Consider the following 26,345-nt stretch of genomic DNA (forward strand, 5'->3'; position numbering starts at 1 on the left):
GAAATATAAGTCACACCGGAAAATATCATCAGTCTGTCTTTAGGGGTAGCTCAGAGAGACAAAGGGTTTTCTATACGTATTTATAGATATTGATTTTCCGCGCTGACGGTCGCTTTCCTTTTCAGACTGTTTGCCTTCATCTGAGCGTCCCATTTGTTTTTTTCTTTTGATTTTCACTTATTGTTGAAGTTGTATCTGTAGTCATCGATCTTTTCTTTGTTTGTTCAGCCATAGTAGATTACTGTTTACTTGCAACACTTGCAGAGAGCGGTGAAAGCAGCTGCTTAGCTCCGCCTACCCTCTCTGGCAGACCAGCCACTGCTGGCTGATGGAAAACGCGTCACTAACTGGGCGCCGCTTGTGTTTTTTTCTGTGAAAGTCGCCACAGACAGCCAGTCTGTAATACTGCAAATGCAAAGGCTTTCATCAGTGGGCCATAGGCTCAATCACCATTGTGTTAACTCATTCGGAGATATGTAGTGACTTAACAGACTTGAAAATCTTCAAGATTATTACTTTAAGTCAGAGTTGAGTAGGGCAAGACATTGTTTTTAGCAATATATTTTAATTTATGGTTTAGGAGGAAGTTTAAAAATGTAAATTTATTGTCACATTAACTTTGGAAATTACAATACGGCCACTGTTCTCCTGAGCTCCTGTACTTTTGTAACCAGCAAGATGTCAACATAGCAGCATGCTGTGTTGTTAATAAAAGTGAGTCAGCTGTCTGAGAAATGGTTCCGTTTGCAGCATCCAAGAATAAACGACTGTCCGCAGCAAAGAACATTGACTTTTTTTAACAAACTACAGTTTCTTTTCTTTCGCTGCGCTCTCTTATAGATTTACCGACAAGTGAACATGACAACTGTATTTTTGGTGTTACTCTCCTTGTGTTCATCTGTGTATATGCTGTATGTGCTGTATACATTTCTGTTTTTCTACATTGTGTCATTTTTGTTGCCTGTCTGTAAGCAACATTGCCCTTCAGGGACATTAAAGCTTCACTCACTCTGTTATCCAGATGACGAGCGGGACGCAGTCAATTCCGTAATACCACACATCAACACGACCAGCAGGGAGCCTCCACTCGAACACCGCAAGCCTTTATTTTTTTTAATCATCAATCAAGCCTCATCAGACTCAACTCAGTGAGTCAAACGCCTCCATGCGCATGCACACACACACACACACACACACTGCACTTGATACCCCCACTGCTCGCAACCACCAATCTAAATGTGTGACCGCGCTGCATGGTGTGCAGATGAGAAGTCTGAGCACCCTCCCCAAAGCTCTCACTGTACACACAGAGTTCAAGACAGTTCAGTCAGAGGAGGATCTACACACACACACACACACACACACACGAACACTTGCATAGTTTCTCAGCCTCCCTGCACAGCTGAATGCTCATTGAAACAACGCATCACTTTCTTGTGCTCCATCTGCCTTGTTTGTCACACTTTGCAAGTCTTCCTGCATCACACATGTCATGCCCCCACACATTAAGACAGAGTCTGTGTTCAAGCAGGCCTGAACGGGCTCCAACAGCTCCCCGAACACTCTTTATTCCAGATGAAGGACACGTTCGGTGCCCCATTCACTCCCAGCTATTATCATCCCTGTAGCTCTGCAGAGCGCATTGGGAATACTTGGCAGGCATCCATTCTGCACCCTAAAACCACCTCGCTTTTCCTTTCTCATGTTCGCTCTAAGTGACACTGAGTGAGGAATGCAGTCTGTCTTTGGCTAAAAGCAACAAAATAAATGCAAATTAACTTTCCATTAAGGGTTGTCAGGCAGAATGTGTGCGTTCCCAGGATAAAACCACTTTGTTTGTCACTAAAGAAAGACTTTCAATGAAGCTGCCATAATCAAGGGGAATGGGGAACTGGAAGAAAAAAACACCAGTTCCTCTTCCTGTTTTTTCCACCAGCGAAAGCATCATGGAGAAAGTGTAATCCTGTCAGCCAGAAGACAGAGCGTGCGATATGAAGTGAGTGAAAGCGGAGAGAGATGCTCTTTGAGGTGTCACCTCACACCTTGAGCGTGCCACCTTTCAGCTAAAGCCCCACCTCTCCTCTGCCATCATAATACCATCACTGCTTTTGGAAACCTGCTCAGATGGCGAAAAAAAACTCACTCCATAAATAACGTTGGTCTCTGAACCATAAGAAACCAAGATGCTCACCAACCGAGCACTTCGCACTTTGTTTTTTCAGTGCACTCCATCTGTGCTCAAGGCGAGGCGGCGCTCTCTCAGCGCAGAATATGCAATGACACACACACGCGGCACCTCATTTCTGCATCCTCAGCACAAGCCAAGTGGAGTAAAATATGCATTTCAGACATATTTTATTTACATCTAAAGTAGTAAAACCAAATCCCTTTTCTGTCACCCTGGAATCACACATTTCACTCTCAAACGACCATTTTTCAAAGGATACCCCATCAAAAATATGATATGCTTGTCATAATGTGGAGACGATATAAACAGAGAGACTTCACGGCAGAAGGGACTCTCGTGGGGAAGATCCAAATAGGAGTTATTCTTCCTAAAGCTTTTCTCTGTCAAATATTTTAAAAGAACAAGTGTCAAGACAAGTGGCCTTGAAGAGGAAAACTCAAGGCTAGCTGGACCGCATCAATCTGAAAAAAACTGAGTCACACTTTTCCTGCTGCGCCCGTGCGCCTGATGAATACAGAGGTGCATTTGAAAAGATTTCCCAGAGGCACGGAGGAGCCATCAAAAAAAACTGTGACTCTTTCGGGGTTCAAAAGCGCTATGAAGCCTTCTTTAACTTTGAAACACGGGGTTGTTTTAATATGAAAACCCCAAACTGCTTGTGCGTGCTCACTCGGACGGCCATCGGGGGATGAAAGAGCGACGCGGATGAGCAAACTCGTCCGTAACTGTGAAGGTATCTCTATCTGTGGAAGTGAAGGAAGGAGACGTGGACGGTGAATGTCAATGAGGGAGGGGGAGGTAAACAAAATACTCTCAAGTGCAGTTAAGCTTCTTTTTTATGCAGATTGTAGAACTGCAAAAGTGATGGATTATCCACGGCAGGGTGGGAAATTAGCACCAGTTTCCCAGCAGCAAAATGCAGGTAAAGTGTGAATGAATATGAACATGTATCTGTCAGTGGCTGCTACGTCTGAAAAAGTTAATTTCCCAGCCTGGTCCACAGGAAAGAAAATCACCCATTTCAATAAGGCCCTCCCCAGGTGGTAAAACTCCCGGCACAAAGCAGCTATATTTTGACTTAAGCATGAACTTCGCCATGCACATCCATCCTAACAGCTCAACATAAGAAGCACATACGCCTCATATCCGCGGGGTACGACTCAGTAATACGCCTTAGCTTGTGGAATTAAAGAGCATCTTTTTTTGTAACTGACGTGAACTAAGGTTGAACCTTTTCCAGTGGAAGACTTCCCAGGAATATGTCACTCCTGCTAGGAACCACAGGAATTCTCTTCATGGGTTGTCTCACTTTCACAGCTCAGAAAATGGTGTACATTCTATTTTTGTTGTCATTTTCTATGTCTGATATTTCATAGTGTACACTTTTTATACATAAAATACTCAAATATGAAGAATATGTCCTCATTAACCTCATTAAATTGAGAGAAGTAACCTTGCAGATTATTTATCCTGTACGATTTGAAAGGAGGATTCATTGAGAGCAACTATTTCGTCTTTGTAAAATAAGTGCACTGCACAAAGTGTTCCACCTGCTAGGATGCCCTCTGCACTGGAGGATGAATGCCTCATTATCTTATAATATGAAGTAGATGAAGTGAAGTGCTTCCTTAAAAATGTTGCATCTTTTCCTCTTAAAGTGATGATCTCCAAGATTTTCAATTAAATAAATGTCTGTAAAGTCTCTATCTATCGCCGGATGAGGTAACACAATGGTGATTGAGCCTATGGCCCACTGATGAAAGCCTTTGCATTTGCAGTATCACAGACTGGGTGTCTGTGGCGACTTTCACGGAAAAAAAATCACAAGCGGCGCCCAGTTAGTGACGCGTTCTCCATCACCCAGCAGTGGTTGGTCTGCCAGAGAGGGTAGGCGGAGCTAAGCGGCTGCTTTTCCGGTCTCTGCAAGTGTTGCCAGTAAACAGTAATCTACTATGGCTGAACAAACAAAGAAAAGATGGATGACTACAGATACAACTTCAACAATAAGTGAAAATCCAAAGAAAAAGAAACAAACTCGACACTCAGATGAAGCAAACAGTCTAAAAAGGAAAGCGACCGTCAGCGAGGAAAAAAAAGAGTTACAACCGGAGCCAACCGTGGACGTCACACATGCGACACTGTCTGGATATCTGGGAAGTGTGCTCCCGCGATTACCATTTATCGCCATAGGTGCCGCCACAAGCAATAATTAGAATCCCAGGATGACACAGTTCTTACACAAAAACCCAACCATTCAACCAAACCACACACCTGGAATTAAATGAATCTAAAGTCGAAGTAGAAGAGGTAATTTGTTTGTTTGGAAAGAGTTGCCTGCTGCATTTGAAACTGCTCAATACTTAATTCTAGTTCAGTGCAAAAACAAGAGCAAGAACACGAGCATGATTACCATGAAATTGTGCTCAGGACTGTGAAGAAACAGGAATCCAGGCCCTGCAGAGAGGAAGGCTTGTCGGAGAATTAAGGCTGTGCTGTGCAGCACTGCTTTGCTGACTAATGGGTAAATTTTGTATTGAATAAAGTATTGCAAGCTGAAGATGATGCATGTGTGCATGGTGCCGACATATACTGACGTATCCACAGAAGTCCTGATTGTTGATTCCATGCGATTGGTGTAAATGATATCTTACGATGTGCTATTTAACGCTGTAAACACCACATTTGAAGGACCACTTCATTTACTGCATCGTTTTTGGGAAATCTGGGGAATGTGTCGAGGACTTGACATAAATTTTAAGTAAAGCCGACACACAACTGTAGCTGATGAGAGGAAACTCGCAACCGAATGAGATCCCAAAATTATGCTTCTCACGTAGAAGGAGATATTTCAGAGCAGATGGTAGCAAGGCATCTGTAAAAGACAAAACACTCGGGCCGATTAACATGTCACGCTCGCAGCCACAGTCTCACTGACGCCACGATTCCATCCGTCGGGTCTGAAGAGAAAATGAGAGCATTTAAGGGAAATCTCCGAGGTTGTGTACGCCTTGAGCAGTGAAGAATCATCACTGATGTGCAGATGCCTCGCACATGTTGTGAGGTACACTGTGTACAGTTGTGAATAGAAGTTCAGGTCGTGGGGAAGATGAGGTGCAGGATGGAGAGCAGCGGGCTCAGAAACACAGATGAGAAGAGCGAGTCAGGGAAGTCATTATGCACAAAGAGTTTATCTCTGTCTGCTGACTCCAGCAGTCAATTATCACTCTCATTAGAACACAGTAATTGCAGGAGCCAGAGCACAGTGCAGGAACAGGCTGGAAATGGCCTGAGTTCAATTGGACAGTACACTTTAATTTCAAATTCTCACTGCAGCTTCATCGTACGGGAGAAAATGTCTCCAGGTACTTAGAGTTTTTTCACACACACTGAGTGGGAGCACATGCAGACTGAAGATATGTGTATGTGCTGTGTGGTGATAAAGAATTCATTTAGTAGGGAACTAGTTTATTTTCTATCTGTATCCACTTACCAGGTACATTAATAATGAAGTTATCAGCACAACCTGTAAACATATTCTTGCACACACCCGACTACATCGCACCCTTATTTCCCTTTATGCAACAAAACAGTAACTGGGTAAAAACCTGTGTGTGTACTTGGTTTGAACGGGCCAACACTGGTAACCTGACCTGCGTCTGCAGCCTTGCTCTCAAGTTTTCTGGAGGTCTAATGCTGCTTAGCTTTGGTGTTACAGTGTGAAAATCCAATAGTGTTACAACACATAGTCCACCATGGATAATCCACATCACCACAGCAAACACCTCCAGTGTAGAAACAACAATACAGAGCTCACTTTAAAGAGGATTAAAATAAAAGTGCTGTTTCGAATCTGGCAGTAGCATGTAGTGTAATGGTTTCTTAAACTATTCCAGACTTGGATATAGGTTGGTATGGTATCAAACATGGGTTGTTACCCTGCCTGATTTTATGGGTGCAATACAAGCCTGCAACTAAGGGTGGCAAATAATGATGATGTTCACTTGGAATTTTCTCAATTGTTTATTTGTTGGTTTATAAAATGTCAGAAAACGGGGGGAAATGTAAAAAGCAGCAGGGGCGGATCCAGACTTTTTGGACTGGGGTGGCCCAATTGGGGCACTGACTTATGCCGGGGTGGCATGAAGTATGTGTCCACACACACGCAAATGAAAAGCATTTAATGAACCCTTTCTTCTAAGCTTAATTCTTTGAGGACTCAAAAACAAGATGTACGTCCAGAGTAACAATTTAAAGTACTAAAGGAAATGTGCCACAGTGAAATGCAAAGAAAGCTCCTCGCAGACTGTCGGCCCAAATAGTTGACTTTAACAAAGGTCCCGCCTCTGACAAGGCAAATAGCCCAGGCTGGATTCCCTGGCCAACCCTGGCCACCCCTCTGGGCTCACCCCTGCCAAGCAGTTAAGAAACTATTTGACATTTGAGAAGCTGGAATCAAAACACGTTTCTGATGATGGTAAATTGTGTGCAAAAAGCATCCATAGGTGGTGAGCTCTGAATGTACAATCTAACGTTGAAAGATAATGTGTCACATACAGTAGACGGATTCCAGAAACATTCAGAGACAATTAAAAGCATGGGTGTACATTCCCACGCACACACTCACAAACACACACCAGGCTCTGAGGTGTCTGGAGAGTAGAGATAGTGCTGTCTCTATCAGCCTCTCCACCTACCCAGAGGACCTAATCAGTCAGTGAATACACGTAAAATGGAGGCTGTCATCCACCTCCAGCCCAGCAGACTCCCGGCCGACACTCCTGCTGCCGTCCTCAGGAGGGAAAAAAAGATAGATCTTTCCCTACAACTCCCAAGCAACCAAGATTCCCTGCATCATATTTTCCCAAACAGAGACTCGGTGGAGTCCTGTCTCTTTTACAGCGTCATGTCTGCAGCTAGCTACAACAACTCAAATACATGTTTTTTCATTACTGTTGCTCCAAGGTTTTTCATTTTTCAGCTCAAAATATGATTAATGCATCTCAGCAGAAGCGCACGTTCGCAACGGTCCCTCCTCTCTGCCGCCGCTCCCATCTTGTCGCTCCCATCCCTCCCCACGTGTGCCACAGACAGATGGAAATCTGGGTAATGGAACGCCACAGTGACCCCGACCCTGCTTCCCGGTCCGGGCCATTCTTCATGTCAGCGACCCCGGCACTCAGCAGCAAAAAGGCACATAATTGGTCATAAGGGGGATGCACCTGCAGCTGGAAATGTACACACTGTCATGGGCTCGGCTACAGAAATGTCTGCACTAAATTGTGTGTGCTGTAAATCTAAAGATGCTCTTTAAAACTAGGCAGGAATACCAGAGTCATTATTGCAAAGTTCTCTTTGCACAGAGGAACACCAAAATAATGACGGACACATTTAAAGAAAAATGGTTATTACAGCAATCATTGTGCAGCCAGTCACCCCAAATTAAACCTTCAGTCAGTCATCTCTTGCTTTCCAAAATCACTTATATTGTGTATAATTGCTACAATTTACTTGTTTCTACTGCCAGAAAACTACACAAGTATGCAGTGATTTGTACAAAGCTGATAAGCAAGAGCTGTTCTCTAAGCTGAGCAATCATTCCTGCAATGTAATCCTTTAGGAGCTTGATGAAATCATGACTTTATGACTGAGGATGTCTAGACAGCATCAATATAAATACAGACCTGTGTTGTGTGACAGGCTATTAGGCATTCAAAACACAGTGTGGCAATGTTCTCCTGACAAATGACTGCAGTTTTCAGATTAAAGGCAGGACCGTTTTGTATTAAAGTTTTCAGGCGTGTGAAATGTTGACTTATTGACATTTAGATGATAAGTGACAACAAGACAGGAAAAGGGGGTTTATTTTTAATGTAGCCCGCTTGGTGCAGACGTGGTCAAAACTCTCGTGCACACACAAGATTACATTCTGTGGAGGGAAACAATGACATGGTTGATGCATTTCTTTCTGGGGGTTCCTTTGAGAGTGTTGGAGGGGGGGGGGCTTTTTTGTTGTTTTTGAGATTTATTACTGTTTGTTTGCCATTTTGTCGCTTTATGACTTGGGTGCAGCCACTGTGGAACTGCAAAATGGGCGAGTGCATGAAAGAGTGCATGTGTGTATATGTGTGTGTGTGTGTGTGTGTGCCAGTGGGTGTGTTAGTAGTGAGGTGGAGGGCTGAGAGGATAATAAAGAGAAAATAGAGGGCTGAGAGAGGTAGTAAAGAAGGTAAAGAGAAAGGACAGGTGGCTGATTAAGTGAGAGAAAGGACAAAGGGAGCGAGACAAAGGAGAAAGAGTGAAAAATGAAAGAGTAGCAGCAGTGGTGTTCTTTGGGAACTGTGAAATATAAGCTGAATAAGTAGGCTGAATGCATGTAGCTCAGTGAGTAGTTAGTCATCATCTGAATGGGCTCTATCTCTGTGTGCGTAGCTGGAACCTGATCAGCCTTTGCGATAACAGATTTTTGTTTGCCCTTGTCTGTGTTGGTCTGTGTGTATGCATGCGTGTGTTTTCAGGGTGACTTTAGTACACTGACACATGGTGACATGGACTAAGTGCATAAACCGAACATGATGAGCTGAATATTAAAAAGGTTTGTGGTGGTAGAATCCAGAGTACAGAGAGCATTTAGCTTACAAAACATACACTAACAGTGTGTGAGCGAGTTTGTCAAGGCACCGGAGAGCAATGAAGGCCTCATCAGTCTTTCTGAAGCGACTAAAGAAAGAGCGACAGCTTGTGCTATAACAAAAACAATCTCTGTGGTTGTTTGGAAGTTCCTGCATTCAGAGAACTTCCAATTTTAAACTTACACTTTACTGTAATTGCTAACTGTAAAGGGCATATAGTAGACTTTCAAGTGGTAGATAAGTCTATATCACTTATCCTGTTCAGGGTCGCAGGGGGGCTGGAGCCGATCCCAGCTGTCATTGGGCGAGAGGTGGGGTACACTCTGGACTGATCACCAGTCAATCACAGGGCTGACGCACAGAGACAGACAACCTTTCACGCTCACATTCACACCTACGGGCAATTTAGAGTCATTAACCTAAAGAGCATGTCTTTGGATTGTGGGAGGGAACCCACGCATGCACGGGCCGCTGTCAGTCAAAGCTGGTGTTCTCTGTCATCGATAGAAGCAATAATATTTGAAATTGGCGCCATAGATGTGGAGAAAGTTGTACAAACAGCTCGTGGTTTCGCCCATTTTACATTCCTACAACACCCAGCATGCATTGCGCCCCTCCCTCTGAAAGGAGTGAAACACTCCCGCTTTGCTGGCTATGGCATTGGCAATTGCTCAGAGCGGTACAGAAGCCGAAATACGACGAGAATATACCGGTGGATTGTCTGAAACATGTTCAGGTCTGCAGTCTACATTTCAAACCTGATGATTTTGAATGAGACATCGGAGGCGGGCGTCCTGGACTGAGGAAGTGTAGTTTAGCGAGCTCCCTGGCCTCCCGGGTCCATTGGCCGCCTGTGGTCATTGTAAAATCCAACTTGTAGTTTTTTGAGGAAGGTTCGGTTGTTTTAAATGATCTGGTGCTTCTTCTATAAGCTGTCCCTCTTCTATTGTTCTGTCTGTATTACAGTTGACCTTTGGATTCATAATATACATATTTACATATATTTGTTTAGTTGCATGTATTCATGTTGGGTAAGTAATATAAAGAGTACAGTCAATACCTGCTCTATATAAAAAGTACCCAGAGATAACTTTCGTTTTTATTTGAAGCAATAAAAATAAATGTCTTGACTTTAAGGCTCATCGAGGGACATGTCGTGCAAATAAGCTGAGGCTATAAATGTTGTGACATCAGTTTCCATGCTTTAATCTTGTTCCTTTACAAACAAAGATTAAATAAATGTTGAGGTTGTCGTGCAGCTGTTCCAGAGATGCTGTCTGTGTAGTCATGATAAAGTACACACACACACACGCAGAGACACTTACAGAATACAGTGCTAGCCACATCAACCTCAGTGCATGTGGACTGTTTTGCTTTATCCTCACTGAATGTCTTTATTCATGTTTTGTTGGCGTCCCTTTTATGTTTTCAAAATAAATCTGACATTCGACTATTCACATTTTGTAAAGATGTCAACTTAATGAGTGTATGTGTAACAAAGTGTACCCGACAATCACACAAAGAGCTAACCATGCAACAGTGACGCAATCATCCCTTTTCACATTTTCAAGCTGTCATGTCCTTGAGGGGTGCAACAGTCCCCCTCCCCCAGAAAAAAACAGATTAAAATACATCAAATAAGGGATTAAAGAATCTGCCGACACCCTTAAATCCTTGGAAGGGCGTCTGACTCTATCAAAGGATGAGCATGCTTAAATATGAGGCGACACACATGGCACATGACGACTGCTAATGTTGGGGTTGTCATTTCTCCCGCTGTGTGGAGGGAGAAATGAGATTTCAGTGAAACCTGATATCAAAGCAAAGTGATAAGTGGCTTTGGTTATCTGTATACGCCACAGTAGCCTATAGGTGAGGGGGAAAACACGCGACAAACAGAGATAGGGACCGAAACAGAGGGAAACTAAAACAAAAAACTAATGTATTTGAATGGAGAATTGTCTTATCTAAATCTGGAGAGGTCAGAAAGGGAACAAAACAAAGAGACTGCGAGATAGCGGCAGAGAGGGAGGAACATTAATTCTTCCTTTTCTCATTTGGGGGTTTCCCTCTTAAGCGGTGGTGAGGTGGGGCCCACCTCGAGCAATTCTTAAGGAGGGCTGGGTTCAAAGCGTGCCGTTGGGAGGAGGGACGGCTGTGTGGGAGAACAGCAGACAGTAAAGATGGGATTTCTCATTACCCGCGTCTCGCTCCGTGTCCCGGCTATCACTGCTGTATACCGCTCGCTCGCTCGCTCTCTGCCCTATAATTTTTCTCCCCCTCCTTTTTTTCTCTTTCAAAGACTCAAACTGAATACATAAGATTGGGCCCCACTAGGCCACTCTCCCCTCTCTCTTTCTTCTTAGTCTGCCTGTGTTTCAGCAGTATCTGACTGTGCACACACAGGCTTAAACACACACTCTGTATGACAAAGCAAAGAGGAAACACAAGAGAGAGACTTCACCATCTGCACATGAAGGAGACTTCAAAGCTGGACAATACAGAAAATAACACGTCCTAACAGAAATAACGTATTATCATAATGTTTTACAGTATATGTGCATAAATAAATGATCACAGAGCATAAAAATTAATTATTTATCAGAGTCATATAATCCACATACTGCATAATAACGGTGAGTCGATTATCTAAATACTCATTCAACTGAGAAATGTGACATTCAGCTCTGCGCTAATGATTTTGTTTCATAATTGATTATTCTATGTTTTTAATTACGTTTGTTTTGTGCACGTGTAAACATGACCAAAAGAACCCTGCAGCGAGCAGGAGCCCTTTAAGGCAGCGAGGTGAACCTGAGGAGCAAAGTGCCGTATCGGGGTGATGGTGATGGTGGAGATGTGTGCAAGTGGAGGTGTTTCCTTGAGAAGAATGAGCCGCACGTCTCCTTGCAATCAATCCCAGATATTACCCCGGTATTTGTCAGATATGCTCCCTGCCACGCCAGTCACCCGTGACTCATTCCGTCATTACATCTGAGAGGTCACTCCCACCCCGCCCCCGCCTGCACCATCGTTCCCGGGTCTGATGGCGGCCTAATGGCCTGCTCTCTCTACACTGCAATTAACCTTTTTATTGGCCACCTGCCAGCCAGCTGGAGATACATCAGTGGCTGTGCATGTGTGTGTATGTGTGTAAGTAGAACCATAAATGCTATTGCTTGTTCAACACGTGCGCGTGTATGCACGTGCACAACGGTTAAAGCTTTTACGTCTATGAATTTCCATGTGAAAAGTGTGTCAGTGTGTGTGTATATGTGTGTGTGTGTGCCTATAATAGCTGACAGATTTCACCTGTTCCTCTCTTCAAGTAGAAATTGATTGTATCTAACATCCCATCATGGCTGACCCAGGCAGCTCCCTCTGGCTGTGAGGCTGCCTGGTAGCAGCGCTCGTCTTGGCACAGGAGCTAAACAAGTCCCCTCTGCATTATATGTCAATGCAGATGTAGTAACAGGCATTGATGAAGCGCCAGGATGGATTTTCGACTGTGCAGCTGCGGTTGAGCGGACTTGAAGATGCACACACATTGCAAACACACCAGCATTTACTCTCGTCACACAAACACAATGCGTAAAAACACAGAGAGCCTTGCCCTCTGATTATCTTTTACACCAACAATGGACGTGTTTGTCAGGAGAATTGCCTGGTTGACAATTGGGTCCATTATCGCAGCGATCACAACAGCATTAAGATAATTTGTGTGAAGGCTGAAAATGGCATCAACACTTTAACACAAAGTATTATTATCACATTACACTCAGCACAAAACCCCCTCTCTGTCGCTACTGGATGAATATGCGATACAGTGATATGATTAAAATAACATGTAATCTGTAAAATCAAACTCTGCAGTGCACTTAATGTTTACATTCTTAACTTAAATATTAAGATCCTTGTTAGCTCATTCAATACTGGTCTTAAGGGGACATATTTTAGATATGCAATCAGTGTTCTATTATTCTAACGTGGCTGTTTTGCCATTCAAAAGGTTAGACCTAGATTGGCTGACAGTATTTGGAGGGACCGCATCCCCCACAAGCGGCCGCACTGCACTGTCATTGCAAAGTTGTAGAAAACATGGCTGCTCTGGGATCGCTTATTCGGCCTTATATGTATAGGGAGGTATCGGAATGGTAAGTTGAAATATTTACAACGACTTGACAACAAGCTAGTGCAAACAGGCAGCCTGAGGTGATTGACAGTGAATGACGGTGAATGACGATTGGTCGATTTCAGCGAAAGCAAGGTTGTACGTAGAAACCCGCAGCTGTTGTGAACGACCTTTTTAAAAATGTGATTCTGGACAAACTCGGAATTATTACGTTTTCACTTTTTCACTGTGAACAACAAACACCCAAAAATGTGAAACCCATGCAGAATATGAGAATAACCATTTAAAAGATATGACCTTTAAGTTCTTTGAGTACCGCAACTAGTATCAGAAATATCTCCTACACTGTCTTACACACAGCACAGTGTATCAACAAGTTAGCGAGTCCATGCACCAAACCAATATCCAAGTATTCTTCCCCTGTGTAACTTACACAGCAAGCTGTGCCGTGCAGCCACCACAGATGTATTACTGCTGATATCGGCCACTCCTGTTTTAAAGCTGAGCTAGGCCATACAACACTGATAGCAACCACATCCACACAGGAAAACTAGTACACAGCTGGTCGATACCTACATCAATCAATTAATCAAATTTTATTTGTATAGCGCCAAATCATAACCAAAGTTATCTGCAGACACTTTACAAAAAGAGCAGGTCTAGACGGTACCGTCTTTGTTATTTATAGGGAGACCCGACATGAATCACCACCTTTGAACAGGCAGAAACATCGAGCAGAACCAGACTCATGTTGAACAGCCACCTGCCTCGACTGGATGGGCTGAAAAGTGGGATAGAAACATCTGTTCATCAGTCTGGATCAAGACGGAAAAACGGTATCAGAACATCTCTAACTAGACTGAAGTCATACAACGGTTCAGCTCTCACTCCTACAGCAGAATACTTCTTCTTCTGTTTAAACACTGAAGCCCTGTGAGTTCTGTTTGCCTCTAAGTTTTGTTGAGACAAGTCGTGTTTGAGAGAACATGCTGCACATGCAGTCAGACAACAGATCTCTTTTGAGTGCAGAAGGAAAAATCTACTCCATCTCTCCAACGTGACATACTGCCTCATTAACTTGTAATTCTAAAAGAAACAGAATGGCAGTCGCGGGCACTCGCCATCCGAGAGGCTTAGACTGTGCTATCCCATTGTCAACAAGAGGCCCCTCTTGAACGTCTTAAAATCTGGCAGAGCACCGCTGAGCAGACAGCACACACAGTAAACGCATTCTGTGGCTCCTGCAGCTGCAAATTGAATTTTCGGGGCACCACTTGACTCAAAACACCTAATAATCCCACGTCACTTACTGCTCCCACACTGAACAAGGTCACATTGTAGGACTAGTAATGAAAAAGAACAGACCCTTGAAACAAGCATTTATCCAGTAGGGCAATACATTCTGCAACTGCAGAAAAGGAGATATTTATAGATGAGGCTCAGCAATTCAAGGACAAAAAACAAACTGACTAAGAACCTTTTCCCACTTACAGACGTCATCAGGCTTTGCATTTGCAGCTTAGCCGTGGAGTAGTAAACGTTTCCAACACATGGCGAGGAGAGAAAATCTTTTAGTGACACACTTTGTCTTATATTGGGATCAATGAAACAACAAGAGGCGGAAAGATGGATTGACAGATGGATGTATAGATGTTTGTCATGCTGCACCCATACCACTTTAAATTCTCACGTCTTATTATGACCTTCATTTACACACACCCACACAGGTATGTTCAATTACTGTGGTTCACTAACGCTGACAGCAGCTATACTAGCAGTTTGGTGAGGTGATTAGCCCTTACACACAAGTGCTTTTGCTTATCCATGAGCCACATTCTGTACAAACAGGTAATCCTATCAGGCAGCTTAAGTGAAAATACTTGTGTGGGTGTATAATAGGTGTGAAAATCCTTTGCTCAAACTTTTCAAACTATGAATGTTTCAGGCCTTACCTGCTACAGCGAGACGCGCCGTGCGGCTGGAAATGGACCCCAGGTTGTCGATGGTGGCCACGCACTGATAGGTCCCCTCGTCCGGCTTGTTGTGCTTCGAGTGAACGACATGGGTGAAGAACAGCGAGCCGTCGGGAAGTATGTTTCGCCTCTCGTCTGAAAGCAGGCTCATGAAGGTGCCGTCTTTCTTCCACTCGATGCGTGCCGTCGTGGACGCGTCGCTGTGGGCCGAGCAGTTGAGCAGTGCCGAGTTGCCCCGGATGGCCAGCGTGTCCTGGGGCTCCACTGTGAACCAGAAGGGGCTGAAGGGCTGCGCTGCTGAACCTGGAGGGACACCGGGGAGAGAGAGAGGAAGAAAGATCAGCTGGATGCTCCACACAGACACTGTGATTGGTTTTATGCAATGATAGCATGTGTCTACTTTCCACCAGTGGTAGAAGTGTAGATTTAATGCTTGATGCAGCAGCTGTCACTGGATGAGCTACATCATGACCTGTTGTGATGTTTAAATAAACACTGAGCTGTTGGTGTGTCTCTGCTGTAACAGATGAGCACATATTTAAAAAAACATTGCATCTGTTCTGCAGCAGAAATGCTGACCAACACTTTAGAGCTGTTCCATAGACGGTATAAAAAGATGGACGACATGACAGCTCCCTAAAAGTGAAGCCAAAGCAGAGTAGAGAAGGAACGGCGAGAGGAAACGTATCTAACTAAAACAGTTAGTTTCCATATCTGTGAACGTTAAGCTCAGACCAACACAAGAAGCTGTTCTGCTCTTAAACACGCCGACGTGCAGGATCTTTCATGTTTCTTGCAGTAAGTTAAGTGTGTGTTTTGGTTAGCGGAAGCGGCTACGGCGGCTCCACCCGCCGATCTCTACTGCGCAACTCTTGTCTCCAAATGGCGCCACCATCGCAAGATGGCAGCGCCCGTCACGGGGGCCATTTTGGCATCAATTTCGTACAATGAGAGCAGATGGAGATGCGTCGTCCATCTTTATAGACAATCACTGGGCTGTACCCAACTCAGAGTTTTGTCAGCAGATTTGGAGCTCTGACTATTAGTTTCTTTTTTTACAATTAAGTGCAACTCCAAGCTCCTGTATCAGGCTGCTTGTGTCTCAGGTTTAACCTTTACATGCACATTTATCTCTCTTCCATAAGGGCTGGCTGCTGGCCAGACTTAAAGCACTTCCCATCGCCTACTTGCTGAATGTTTGAAGTCACATCACCATCGTTTCTGACTATATTTTTTAACCAGATCCGTCTTCTCAACTCCATCAACTGATGATTTGAATCGTTGACTTTTAGAGGAAAGAGCTACATCCCTCTGGATACATGGGACTTCTGCTGGAGCTGTAGTTTGAGTTTAACCACATAACAAGTGACTCAAAAATCTCCTGACACATTATCGACTTCAGTGGGAAACTTTCAAAACTCCCTCACACAAAATGTGCTGGTGGCTGAAATGAAAGGACACTACAGGACTCCGAGTGCCCCAAACACTCAATGAAATGTTTCAGAATCAAAACATCTTTTTGTCCATTCTCTCTTTTCCGCCGCTGCTCCTCAGTCAATCCCAGAGTCTCCGAGAGGCTTTTCATTACAAAGCCACAAGCCCTGCTGGAGTTGGACGAGAGGAACTGACAAATTTAACCCAGTCTGGCCTTTCTGGCAAGTTAATATCACGTCTTGCTTTAGTATAAGTAGAGAGTGCAGCGATGGAGTAAACTCTCTGGAACGCCGCTGCCATTTCCTTTCCTCGAGCATGAATGGTAACATCGCGCTGACATGGATATTGCTAAAGTCAGAGTAAGTGCAATAGCTTTGCATTTGTCCTCATCCATTATTCAAGCGCTGCCACCCTAAGAGTCACACACAGTGGTATTGTTTAGATAAATAACGGCAATTATCAGTTCTGCAGGGATGGAGGAGGGCTGGGAAAATAATTAAGAGGGTATGAAGGTATTTTAATAATGCAGTGAAGGAGTGAAAGTGGCTGAATGTTAAATGCAGTTTAAAATATGCCTGCTCTCTTCCAAAGAAATGGCAAGTCTCCAGGGGAGAGCGAGAGCAGAAAGAGACAGAAAGGAGAGAGAAGGCGGAGGGAGAAAGAGAGATGCTATGTCAATGGTTCAGCTATTTAACTACTAGGAGGTAATTTCTCTACCTTGCGGCGCCAAGTCCCCAGTGTGAGATCCAATGAGCGAAGCAATGTAATGCGCGCTCTATTACGATGGCAATATGGCTGCTTGTCCTCAGTGCACTTAGTTCTCTTGAAAGCACGAACGATTACAGCAAAATGCTGAACAAAATGACGGAGCTGAAGAGATATTTTCCACCTTCACTTCAGGGAATCACGGTAAGACAACATAGAATTCAAACCATCCTGTTCAATTGTCTCCACACTCATTTGTCTATGACGAAGACTAGAATAAAGAGCGGCCTCATTCTGTCTCAGTGGACTGTGTTGGACCTCAGCCACTCTGGCTAAAGCATCAAGGCAGGATTGGTAAGCGTGGTCTCATCCACAAAGACAAAACAATTAGATACAGCTCTGTTTGTTGCCATCTTATTAATACCCTCTTATGGCTTCTACAGAGCCTCTCATATTTAATTTAAGTGGTTAAACTGGAAGTTTCCGGATGATATTTTACTGCGGGTAATGTGCAGCTACAGACTGGATGCAAGGGAGGCGAAATTTCAGGATACATAAACTTTATTTCATCTGCTGATGCAACGACATCAAAGGTGCTCATATATACAATATTTTATTTTGAAAATCGCTTGCGGCAGAAGTGGATGTGAGATTCGAGTTAATAAAGAGAAGTCGGTAATAAAAAATATATATGACGCCCTGAGCCGACACATTTTCTCCCGCAGTAAGCGAGTGGTTTTTAAATTAGACAGAAGCAAGCAGCTGATTTCTGAGGAATCAATACATTGAGATCGGCCTTGTGCACATATTGGACAGAATGTGACAACACCAGTCAATGTATTTTTCTGATGGTGTACATGACAGATGGGGAGAGACCAGAGTGGAGGAGCAGTGAAGGGAATTTGTCACTCCTGCAGACCAGAGGCACCACGGCATGCTTAATCATCTCTGCTTTACGCTGCTGGAGCGCTGGGTGTGTGGGTTGGGCCGAGCCTCCAGCCTCCAGTCTGGCTCTCTTCCAGTCAAAGGAGCATCTTCAGCCGCTCTCTGTCTGAGGAGTACACTGAATGGGCTGGAAGGTCCTGCGGCATCCTATCAGAGCCAACACAGCCGCCTTTAGCAGCTTTTTATCCCCGTCGCAGGAGCAGTAGGGGAGGGCTTAGCTTGGGCTCTACTGTCGAACAAAATGGCGAACCATCTGCTTTCAGTAGCAGAAACAACATCCAGTCAGCAGAGCAGGGCAGGGGGAAGAGAAGAGGATGGGACTGGAGATGGGGGTAAACTGGGGGGTTGATGGCTGGCTTAGGAGCTAGCTTGTGCCAAACTACACTTACAAGTCTTTGTCACATTTTATTTTACAATATCTGCAATCTTTTTCCTCCAAAAATATGGTCATAACAAATACCAGTCAGACTGCAGACGGATGAACACACATGCCAACGGAAAACAAGCGAAACAATGATGCCACTGTCCTCCAGACATATCACAGGGAAGGTGGAACAGTGCAGTCAGTTCTAAGCATACTACATGCAGACATCAGGGTTAATACGGTGACCTTTCGAGTAAAAATAGAGCTTTTCTGTGTTAAAATTGCACCGAATTTGCACCAATTTCACTCTCAAAACATCCTCAGAAACCTGCTTTCCGAAACACATAACTTTATTAAAGTAAATGTGTATTTATTATACGCTAGTGCTGACCACCAGCTGCTCGGCTGTGATGCTTTGCTGCATGTGCAGCAGACGGTGCAGAGAATATTGTAAACTCAATTTCTTCAACACGCTAAGCATTGTTTTCTTAATTATATGCTCTTTAAAAAAAGTGTATCTACTGGAAACATATTGGGTGCTTCCGATATATCTGTGATGGGCACATATCGGACGATATTTTCTGACGAAGCTTTTATAGTATTCCACTTTTTAGCCTTTGCCTTTATTTGACAGGACAGCTGCAGAGAGACAGGGAGCGCGGAGAGAAGAGAGTGGGGGGTGACCGGGAGTCAAACCTGCAACCAGTGCATGGAAGACTGTAGCCTCTGTGAAAGGAGCGCTTGCACTACCAACTGAGCTGAACCAGCTTCCCATTATATTCCTCTTAGTTGATATTGTCTTTTCGCACTTCCATTCTTCGTTATACAGATAGAGACTATAAACCACAAGAGAGGCTTTCACAGGATAAAAGTTAAAGCTTCAACTTTGAGGTCAAAGCCAAAGTAAAGTTATCTTATGCCAGCTAACAAGGTTGTGTGTTGCAGGCTTAGAAAAAAAAAAGTTTAATGAACAGCTACAGAAAACAAGGTGCGTTCACTTGATGTATTCTGAAGAGTTCATTGACAGAACACAGCAGAGCGAATGTTCCCATACATCATTAAAGTTCAGGGGGAAAAAATCTAACAAAACTTTGCTGAAGAAAGACAAAGAAAGTGAATTTTACAACAACGGGGAATTCAGTCTCTTGTACGGAAGATTTTTTTGGTTGTAATCATCAATAATATGCTCTAGACTGTATTTTTTTACTACGCGACATAAAATACGCCTTTCCTTAGTTGCAATGGAGAACAAACACATTCTTAGGTCAGCATTTATTAGTTCTGAAGCTCTGCAGGCTTTTAACAACACAGCTGCGGAGTTAAAGAAGGAAAGGGGGTGTCAGAAAGCACATTACAGTGTGGGAAGTCTAATCTATTCGGCCCAGCAGTGTGGGAGCCCCCCGTTTGTCTTTGAAAAATAGGAACCACCGCGTCAGGCGACCAGCGAGGACGAGGGAGAGGCTAGAAAATGAGGTTGTCTGGTTGATAAGTATGGGCTGTTACCTCTGTCCCAAATCCACTTTGCTCAGCAGTCATAAAAGGTTTGGGAACCCAGCTTTAGGTGGTGCCCTGATATGCTGCCGTGCTTTCTCCCTCTCAGAGAGGGGAGCAGAACGGAGACATGCAGTGAGGGCTGTATTTCAGATCTTGAGTTAGAGTAGAACGCGAAGATGTTAGAGGGCTCGTCGTCATGGTGAGGTATGTGTGAACCAAGGTAATGTGGTTTTTTTAGTCATATCCTGAGTATCCTGTTTACACTGTGGATAACTCACCTGTGCAACATGTAGTCTATGTCTGTGTAAGTCCTGCAGTAGATTACACCCCTTTCCCACCGACATTAGCGCACTGACGCAGGTTTTTCAGATCCGGGAAGCTTTATATTAGCGCTGCTACTTGACAGCTGATGTTTCGAATCATCATTCAAAAGACGATTATCTGCTCTGTTGTTTTTTAGCTGCATCACTGGACACAGAGCAATACAGAAGCAACAGCAAAGCAGGCTGTTAACTTCTCATTATAACCAGTGTTCATCAATCACGAGGTTTTCACTCGGAGCCGAGTTTTCCACAAAGGTCCCCTCTTCCTGACACACACTTCAGGTGATGAAAACGGGGGAAAACACCAAAAAAAGCAGCTTCATGTTTAAAATCAGTGTTTTTTTAGACACACTTCAGGGGGCTCCAGGAGCTGCAAGCCGAGCTGTTGCTAACTTTAACTTGCTAGCTCACTAAAATCAGTCATCTAGTAAATGATGTAGTTGGAACAGCTGTGACGCGACTTGAAAGACTGAGTAGTCGTCCCTTATAAATCATTTAAAGTCCGGCCAACAGCCAGCGCTTATGGATACATGTGCGTCTAAAGGGGGAGAACTAGACTCATGCAGACTCGCACAGTAGTTTGGTGTGGCGCTGAAAAAACAGGATTAAATAGTCAAAGCTTCGTATTGAAGCCGAATCTGATTCAACTGGCAAAATTCTGAGCCGAGTACAGCCCAAGTTAATATCCGAGTCAAAGCATTAAAGAGGAGTGGGTGAGGGTCTGCTCTCCGCACAAAGACCCCCTGTTCTCTCCTTTTCTACCCTTGGCTCAGCAGGAAGCCTCCTCCCTCATTGACCCAGCGTCTGAGAGCAGCCATATTGACTCCCCTCCTTATTGAGCCGCTCTTGAGACAGAGCAGACCACCACTCTTAAAAACAATTTCACCGGCCGTTCTGTGGCAAAGGCACGGGGACGAGGAAATCCTAAAATGTAAACACTTGGTTTGGCTTTTACAACCAAAGGAAAATGGTAAAAACACTTTAAAGCTAAAGAGTCATAAAGATTTGCAGTTTTATTGTTGTTTCTATTTTTCTTTTCTTTACTGTGTCACTGAATTTTAAAAAAGAAGCAACAAAAAAAGTACAAAATCCTAAAGAGCACATCAAAGATAAATGAAAACCTTCCACAATAGTAAGGATATTGTCAGTGGGTGACTCTTTGAACCTGAGCACTTCTTACATCAAGCTGCTGCCTCTCTGTTACTTCCACGCTGCCACTGTTTGTCCTTCCAGCCTCAGTGTCAGGCTTTCTTTAATGACACTAATGGAAATGGTTGTCTCTGCTTCCCTCCCACACCTTCCCCCTTCTTCCATTTCATCTTTATACCTCTGCGATTCTTCGTGTCTCTGTCTGCAGACTCATTCATCCTGCCGTCTCTCCAAACTCCCTTCTTAAAGCCCATCTGTCACCATGAAACACCTCAGGGAAATAACAATGATCTGGAGAGCGAATGTGGAGGGACTGAGGTGTCTATAATGGAGCAGGGGAAGGAGCTGCCGCTAACTTTATTTGAGGTGTGTATCTATTTGCAGTGAATAAAGGGACAAAGGACAAGTACAGAGGTCTTCTCAAGCCGCTAGCTTTCTTCCTTTTATGTTGTTAGAATTGACATTCAGGCACTTGACTTGTAGCAAACAAAGAAGTGAAGATTTGGGTGGAGACACCTATTTCATTACAAGGTAACAGAGGAGAAATGAGAAGGAGGCCCATTTATTAGGACAGATTAGAGTCTCTCAATGCTTTGAAAGACATTTATCTCTTAAAATTTGTCTTGAGACTTTGTGTCCACACATCTGAGAGGAGGCCAAATCCCAGGGTGGAAGGACAGAGATAAAGGCTGGGCCGGACTGAATTGTTCCAGTCGAATGGTAGTTTGGCTGTTTAATAGGAAGCCTCGCCTATTTTCCTTTTTTTCCCCCCAGACTAAACTCCTCTATCAGCATGCTGTACCTGTGAGACACACATCAAACACCTGCTGTCGAGCGGACATCAAAATATATCCAGCCGACTAGTTTCTTGGTGTTTCAAGTCACGTAAATGCAGTTTTTAACAACATCATTTAACTGGATGAGGATTTAGTCAGGCACAGCTCGGCTCACAGCCCCAAAGTTCCCCAGTTGTGTCGCAGAAACGCTGATTTTTAATGTGATCTGAAGGTGGAGTCCTCTGAGGATGATTCAGCTCCTGGTGAAACCCTTGTAAGCAATGATCACAGCCTAAAAACAAGCTCAGCAATGACACACTGCAGCAGCAGCTCAGCTGGCAGACCTTCCTGACTTACTGCTGCCACCAAAGAGTGTCAGAGAAACACTGTTTTTTTAACATGAGACTGCTTTATTCAGTTTAGTTCCTGGTTTTAATCACTGGGTTCTCTTGTCGTGAAGTGTAGCTCTGTGGATAATTTGGCTCCTGCAGATACCTTTGAACAATGAGCACTGAAGGGTAATTCAGAGACTTGTTTACACCCTGTCAAGATGTTGCTCCTCCATTGTTCTGGTTACAATAATGCTGCTAAAATGCGAGCTGAATCAGGGTCCTCTCAAGCGATTATTTGATGACTTTTAGAAGGCAGCCCTGATAATATTAAAGGCTTACTCGAGACTTAGAATGACAGGTGAGTGAAGCAGAGGGTGGATGAGAGAAAAGTGCATTTCTTTTTCGTTCTTTTTCAAACTGTAGCACAACTTTGTCAGAGTGAGTTTGGTCACTCTCGTATTCTTTTGAGGGTAGAGCCAGGAACAATGGCTGATGTGCCCGAGGGAGGTGGCTGTGATCTGGGACACCACAAACCACAGATTCTGATATTCTCAGCGTTCTCCACAGCAGTTGATGAAATGAGAGGTTGAGGCCAAACCATAAAGGGACGGACAAAATGACTGGGGCGCCTCGAGCGCACTGGCTGTCCTGCGTTGGCTCCAACTCAACTGGCAGATTAAAAGAGGAAAGGATCCAATTTTTTCAGCTCGCAGTTCTCTGTCATCCTGTCTGCTCGCTGCCATTGTAAAACTCTGGAGGCCCCGAAAAAACATGACAGGGTCACAGGCGGGGCTGAGTCACTGCAACGGCTTCAGCTTTGGTTTCACTGAACGTTGCCAGAAAATGTCATTCTCATACAAATGTCAGCCTCTATTTAATCAGATGAAGATAGATCCTACTCAAATGATTTGCTGGTTAATAGGATTAGCAGAAGCTTTGAGTGCAGGAGTCTGGCAAAATATCAGAATTAAACAGCCGTGTCCAATGTGCAGAATTGCAAACTGCAGGGATTTTTATCCCGACTCTGTTATGTCATTAAACTCGTACTGTTTACTCACGGTGACGTGCAATTGTGCAACAGTAATTAACGTGTACCTAATCCCTCTCTCACAATAACAACACACTGACCCTTATTTTCTGTTCAGCAGTGAGAGGCTGGAGCAAAGCACAGCTGAAAATAGTCAATACTCCGCTAATTTTTTTGGACTGCTTTTTTTAACACCAATCTGAAAATTTGTTATTATTTTATGCGAGTGCTAATTGGAGTACAAAGCCAAATGAGACCAATGCTCCAACAGCACTACGCCGGGCCTCTGAACAACCCAGAGTGCCCAATAAATTCTTTCGAAAACTAATGTTGATGTGATTTAAAATGGCACCCAAATGGCCCCTCTGGAAAGCAGGGAAATAGCCCTCCGATGCTGACTGATTCACACTTTGCTCTCATTAGAGTGCCATTAATTTTTCATCAACGTTTGCACCAATTACCAGTTGGAACCCATGTTTCTTAAATATGCATATTTGTATTCCCCTGCCATAGACGTGCATGTAAAGAGAATATATGTACTCAAAATCTTTATACCAAACTCTACAAATACAAACAGACATCTTGCTATTGATTTAAGCTAGAATACTCACTTCACTATCATCACCACTGTTTGTCCTTCCAGCCTTAGTGTCAGGGTTACTTTAATGACATGAATGGGAATGCTGGAATACTATCACTTTTAACACACCATGAACACTTATCACGTATCATACCGTGAGTTAACCCTGCGATTGCCACCCCTGTTGTCGACTGTGTAAAAAGGAAAAATATCTGGATAACCTTAAATCACATCACGTCTGTTTTATGCAACACAATCAAAAACATAAAATAAAAACGGTATAAATAACTCTTACGTCTTACATGCGTCCAATTGTTACTCTCACCAGCTAGTATATTTTCTTATCCTCAGTACTGCTGAACATAAACACATTGATCCACCAAAACATGGAAAATGTCACTTGAAGAACGCAAAGCCAGAGCTCCCAACAGACGAGTGCGTCTGAGGGGGAGACAGAGATCTGGGGGGGATTAGGCAGACGGGGGAAACCTCTCTCACCTCCCCTGGTTGTGATAATTAACCAGCACTGATTGAGGCTCAAATTCCCCCTCTTATCAGCCTCCCCACGGACCCACGCTGAAGCATTGGCCCGCTGAGACGACAGACACACAAGACATGCATACTGTGAGAGCTGATTTAGAGATGGCGTGGCGTTGGTACAGCGCATGTGAACGTCAGAAACACGGCACTCGCCGTGAATAATGGGAAAGCAAAATAGCCAGAAACAGCGTGTTCCTTTGGCTTAAATGGATGCCGACGGAGCCGTCAGAGTAAAGGCTAAAATCATCACTTAATGTCGGTGTTGGAGGATTGGCGTGACCTTTTCAGCTGGTTGGAGAAGCCCACTAAAAATCTCACTTCTACTACCCTGATGCCATTATCTGCTGTTTTTGACTAAAGTGCTTTTTAAATTGAACTCTTAGGAGCTGAGACGAACCACACACTAAAAACAAAGCTAGGAAACAACACACAAGATGTTCACTTTAAAAACACTTGTTGGTTTTAAAGACTAACATGATTCTAGATTAAGAAAAGCGGGAGTAACATCTCCTTTTAACCCACGAGAAATGCCAGTATTGTTCAAATAACAGAATAAGAGAGAAAGATATTTCTTAATGTTACACGCTCAGAGACCTGCTTGGCGTTTTCAACAAATAGTCAGTCGAATTCAGTCAATAAAAAGGCGAAGTAACATTAATATACTGTGAAAAAGGCACAAATCCACAGTAGTATAGTGGTGAGCTCTCCGATGCACAGACGAGTTATCTGATCGGGGTGTAAAACCAGCGAGCAGTGGGCAAACACAGCCAGGAAGTAACGGACATACTGGGCAGATTGAGCCCAGTTCCTCCTTTCTCCATGAGCAACAACAGATGAGATAGTCATCTGAGACAGGAAGGCACATTCATCTTGCCACCCAGCAGCTCCACCCCGTCCCCACTAACCCTGATACTAAAGAAAATCATCATGTGGCTGTAATGAGATATCCTATAGATTTTTTAATGAAACATAATATTGCATTCTCTTGCCCCTGGTTTCTTTTTTTCCTTCTGCTATCACACTCGCTCACATAAACACAAACACACAACGCAGAGGAAAGAAAATCAATATAATCCAGAATGCCTTGCAAAGTCAAACACCCGGCAATTTATCAGCATTGGATTTCAAAGTCTGGCTCTTTGCCTGTTTCGTCCTTGACTGCGGTCTTTGATTTCTTCTCTCTTGTGATAAAAAAAAAAAACGGGTTGTGTACGGTACAATTTCCCACACAGGATGGCAACAGTTAAACGCAGCATTTGGTATGAAAAGCTGCGGGATGAAAGAGCAGCGCTAAAGTCTACCGGAGGTCACAAAAAGCCTCCAGTTGATCACAGTCTCTGGCTCGGGCTCCTTTGAGCGGTCAAGTGTGGCCAATCTGCCTCTGATAAGCTCGCTGCCAATTACCAGCCCCAGACACAAAAACATTTCAAACTATCTCGATTCCTCCCCTTGTTAAGATAAGCATCTGCATGCAAACTGTGCTAATTACAACGAGAAAGCTGAGTCACAGTCACCAGCTTTCACATTTGCAGACTATTACAGTCGCTGATTATTGTCATGTAAGCATCAATGACATAATTATTTTCCTCTGCGAGAGAAAAAGGAGCGACACGATCCGCAGATGACTCCAAAAAAGTTTCTCTCTGCCTTTAACCTTACACACAACGCCACCTTCTCTTATAAAGCAGTGTGTGTATATGTATATGCAGGACTTTTCATCCTATACTCTTTTTTGTTCTTTTCAGAGCGAGTTG

At 43.8% G+C, this 26,345-nt stretch overlaps 1 protein-coding gene across 1 annotated transcript in view; it reads right to left on the minus strand.

Moving 5' to 3' along the window:
* Positions 1–26,345, minus strand: part of neo1a (neogenin 1a) — a 181,159-nt gene that overhangs the window by 104,295 nt on the left and 50,519 nt on the right. Inside the window, exon 2 of the mRNA XM_069657918.1 lies at positions 14,902–15,225. Coding sequence (XP_069514019.1) covers positions 14,902–15,225 — 324 coding nt within the window. The remainder of the gene's footprint in view (positions 1–14,901; positions 15,226–26,345) is intronic.

The sequence above is a fragment of the Semicossyphus pulcher genome, unplaced genomic scaffold (assembly GCF_022749685.1).
Source record: "Semicossyphus pulcher isolate SPU_LCO1_2020_fin unplaced genomic scaffold, fSemPul1.0.p SCAF_1, whole genome shotgun sequence".
NCBI classification, from domain to species: domain Eukaryota; kingdom Metazoa; phylum Chordata; class Actinopteri; order Labriformes; family Labridae; genus Semicossyphus; species Semicossyphus pulcher.